The 4,197-nt window shown below is 32.0% G+C and overlaps 1 protein-coding gene across 1 annotated transcript; it reads left to right on the top strand.

Annotated features, from left to right (window-relative positions):
- Nucleotides 1-2,296: 2,296 nt before the first annotated feature.
- LOC137959516 (uncharacterized) lies at nucleotides 2,297-2,979 on the top strand. Its single transcript, XM_068806877.1, has 2 exons — nucleotides 2,297-2,420; nucleotides 2,684-2,979. Exons 1-2 carry the CDS (start codon nucleotides 2,297-2,299, stop codon nucleotides 2,977-2,979), a joined length of 420 nt encoding a protein of 139 aa, XP_068662978.1.
- Nucleotides 2,980-4,197: the final 1,218 nt, after the last annotated feature.

The raw sequence follows: 4,197 nt of genomic DNA on the forward strand, positions 1-4,197 counted from the left end.
GAGTCCATTAGCCAATGAAACTCGACCCCCATCAATGACTATGTATGGTTCATAGTGACTACGAAGTCATAGGGGGCTCTACCGGGGGTGTTCAGTGAATTTGGACTTCATGAGTTTGTTTTTGCATTGTTCTAGTCATGTGCAATGAAATTAGTTCGATTAATTTTGAAATGTTTTAGAATGTTGTTGAATATTTTTGAAGTTGTATGGAATGTTCTTGCCATGGGGTGAGGAGATTTTGGTGTTATAAATATCCGCCACATGGTATTTTGTTATTTGTTGGTTATGTTTCTATGTGTCCCTAGTTACTACGACTAATGGTTGTCTGATAAAAAAAATTTCCATGAAGACCATCTCAGATTTAGATTATAAATTTCCGGAAGAAGATAACAAACTCCTCGATCATATGACATTTGGACCTTCGATGATGACAACAAAATCCTCGATCTCTTGGTTGAGCAAGTCAATATGGGGAACAGGATGCCAAATGGGGTTTGGAATCATGAAGTGTATTTGGACTATGTCAATAGGTTCAATGAAGATGCTGCTAATAAAAAAACTGTTCAACAGCTCAAGAATCAAACAAGATCATGGAAGAAAACTTACCAAGGTGTAATGAGCTGTCTCAACACTAGTGGGTTCAGTTGGGATGCAACCACACATCGAGTTAGTGCATGTCATTCTGTATGGCAAGACTATATCAAGGTCAGTTAATTATGATTGGCTGTAAAACATTTTGTATGTTTTCCGCATTACTAGAACTCTATTCCAAGTAGTCTAAATGATGTTTTATCATTGTATGAGCATAAAGAAGCTGAAAAGTATAGACAACAAGGCAGCCCTCTTTATGACAAATTGGCTTTGGTAGTGGGAAACTCAATAGCCATGGGGAAAGCAAGTCAAAATGACGAAGACCTGTGCAATGATGTCCAACATGAAGAAGAAAATGCATGCTTGGACATGCTCGAGGATGTCGATTTAGATAGAGATACTTCTTTGCCATTATTTACAGAAAATAAGTCGGCACCTGATTAGTCTCCAAGTACTAACCTGTCAACTTCAAGTCGTCGTAGAAAAAGACCGCAAATGGCCACCGATGATAGTATTATGTTCGTTGAAACAATTACAAGAATTACCACCCTATTGCAATCTTTACAACCTAAAGATGATAAAACCGCCAGAGAGAATTGGTATGAAGCCCTCACAGAAATCCCGGACCTGTCGATAAAGATGAAGTTTCGCTCTCCTCTATTGTTAGATACACCAATGAAGAAGGACATGTTTACGAAGCTGCCAGTGGAAGAGCGAATTAATTGGCTTAAATACTTTGCTGGTGAAATGTAGTCAATAGTTTTAAGTACACTATGTATTTTGGGACGATTGTTTTGAAGTTTAATTATGCTTTTTTAATTATGACTTTATAAGACATATCATTGATAGATTATGAATGTTATTATGGTTAAGATTTGGGTTTTCATGATTGTTGTGTTCTTATTGTGTGGATGAATATTGTGGGTGTGTGGGAGATGGTTTTATATAGGTGTGATTGAAAATAGGTTATGATTGAAGATAAGGGTATGTTTTTGTGTTTATGATATTTAGGAAGAAATAAGAATTATTTTCGTAGTCGTCATTGTGGTTGTGGTGATTGTATTTGCAGGTTTCCATGGAAGACAAAAATAGGAATGCAAGAATGATTTTATTGACATGTCTTATATACATGATGGGAAGATACTATCTCAGCCATAGGTTTAGACGTGCACTACGTGCTTGTGGGACTGGTGGTCCGATTTATTTGCAAAAGGCATTAGCGAAATCACCTGTTAAATTTTGAAAAGTTTACAGGATGAATCAAATTGTGTTTAAAAAAAATGGCAGAGATATTTTATAGTAAAGGATTCTTATCACCTACAAAGACCATCTCAGTGGAAGAACAACTTGCATATTTTCTCCTAACTGTTGGTCAAGGACAAGCGTATAGTGTCACATTAGAGATGTTTGATAGATGAAACTAGACTATAAGTAGGTATTTCAATAAGGTGTTGAATACTATTATCAAACTTCGACCTGATTGCATCAAATGACCTTCAGAACGGACTCACTCGAAGATTTTTAACAATCCAATGTTTAATCCGTATTTTAAGGTAACATCACTTGGCATCTTACTTTGTATTAATTGAAATGATATAATTAGGATTGTATTGGGGCTATTGATGGAACTCATATCAAAGCAAACATCCCACTTGAAAAACAACAAAGGTTCTAGAATAGAAAGGGCTATCTCTCACAAAATGTGATGGCTGCATGTACATTTGATATGCAATTCATTTATGTACTTGTTGGATGGGAGGGATCAACAGCTGATTCCCATGTATTGAAGGACGCATTGACTCGCCGAAATAGAATTTGTGTACCTGAAGGTAAATAATATATTTTTATGCAGTAATTTTGTTCTATTTTATCTTTAATTATCGTATGTGGAAAATATTTTGTATTGTAGGTAAATATTATCTAGTCGATGCTTGTTATGCAAATATGCCAGGATTTTTGGCTCCATATCGAGGAACTCGTTATCATTTACAAGAATTTGGAGACAACCTTCCTAGAAATGATATAGAGCTATTCAACCGAAGGCACTCATCTTTGAGGAATACTATTGAACGAACTTTTGGTGCTTTAAAAGTTCGATTCCAAATGTTGAAAGTCACTCCTCTGTTTTCTTATAAGATCCAGATGAAAATTGTAATAGCTTGTTGCATATTACACAATTATATACGTAAAGAGGATTACAATGATATGTTTGAATTGGAAGATGATGATTCCGATGATGAGGTAGGTGGAGGAGGTGATGAGGTCCGATTAGCAGGTGAAAATTCGGATGAAGATAGCGATGGTAGCGATGATCTTGGGGATGAAGGCAACCAATCAACAACAATGCGGAGGCGTCCACTATTGCTGCACAATTTTGAGATGCCATAACAACTAGCATGTGGAGTGATTATTAGTGGTTGTACTTTATTGCATTTGAACATGTATGTTGTTGTTCATATGTACTAAACTAGTAAGTTGATGTTAAATGCACAAACTCGTTGTTAAAAATAATTTACGTTAATTATATTCTTTTTTGTTATTTTATACTTTTTTCCACGTGTTTACAATTTATTCTAGTCACACGTAATTAATATATTAATTTATAATAAACTGTAATAATTAATTGGTTTAGTTATCCAATGGCTATAATAATTAATTATTAATACATAAAAATAATTAATTGGTTTAATTATCCAATTAATTAAACCATTAGTTTTTCATTTTGTGTGAATATATTATTAATTAATAATATTTAAAATATATATTATGTTATTGATAATTTAATATATTTATTTATTTACTATGTATTATGTATTTTTATTTTTATTAAAATAGTGAGTTTTAATTTTAAACTATATCTTATGTTATTAAAAAATATTTTATTTTTTATTATATTCATTTATGTTATTTTTAATTTTTTTATTTATTTTAAATAATTCTTTCTACTCACACGTAATTAATATATTAATTTATAATAAACTGTATTCATTAATTGGTTAAATTATCCAATTTTTATAATTAATTAAAACATTAGGTTTATTTATTATATTCTCTTATGTTATTTTTTTAATTTTTTAATTAATTTTGTATAATTTATTCTAGTCACACGTAATTATTGTTTTAATTTACAATAAACTATAATCATTAAGTAATATAATATAATTTTTCTTTAATTAGCATATTAATATATTGTGGACTTCACGTTAAATCACTTATAAGTGTAGTAACCACTTTTATTTTGGTTAATTATATGTTTAGGTATATGTTCTATTTAGTATATTATAAAAGGTTACTCATTCTCTTCTTTATATCAAACTTTTCATTTGGGGGCACTAACACTGGAATTTTTTTTCTAGCCACTTGAACTCGTCTACATTAACACCCAAAGATGAGTTGAAGTTGAATCAATTCATTTCACTTCAATTTAATTCTTCACTTCAATTCAAGTTCATTGTGGACTAACCCCCCCCCTAAAAGTCAGCAAAGGCAGCAACAAAAGTCATCAAAGATGGCTACACAAAGTCAGCAATGGTGGCTACAAAAGATTCTTGCACGTCAGCATAATGACGTCATAGGAAGAAAAGTCATTTCTACTCCTTTTGGTGC

Source organism: Aristolochia californica, unplaced genomic scaffold (assembly GCF_029961685.1).
Source record: "Aristolochia californica isolate CCGP_79_NKW_82.1479 unplaced genomic scaffold, dmAriCali1.0.hap1 SCAF_3, whole genome shotgun sequence".
NCBI lineage: Eukaryota > Viridiplantae > Streptophyta > Magnoliopsida > Piperales > Aristolochiaceae > Aristolochia > Aristolochia californica.

Excerpts from the sequence above, each read along its gene's own strand:
- LOC137959516 (XM_068806877.1), top strand. The coding sequence starts at position 2,297 with ATGGCTGCATGTACATTTGATATGCAATTCATTTATGTACTTGTTGGA. Across the intron at positions 2,421-2,683 it reads TAGAATTTGTGTACCTGAAG|TTCGATTCCAAATGTTGAAA; the intron begins GTAAATAATATA and ends GTGCTTTAAAAG.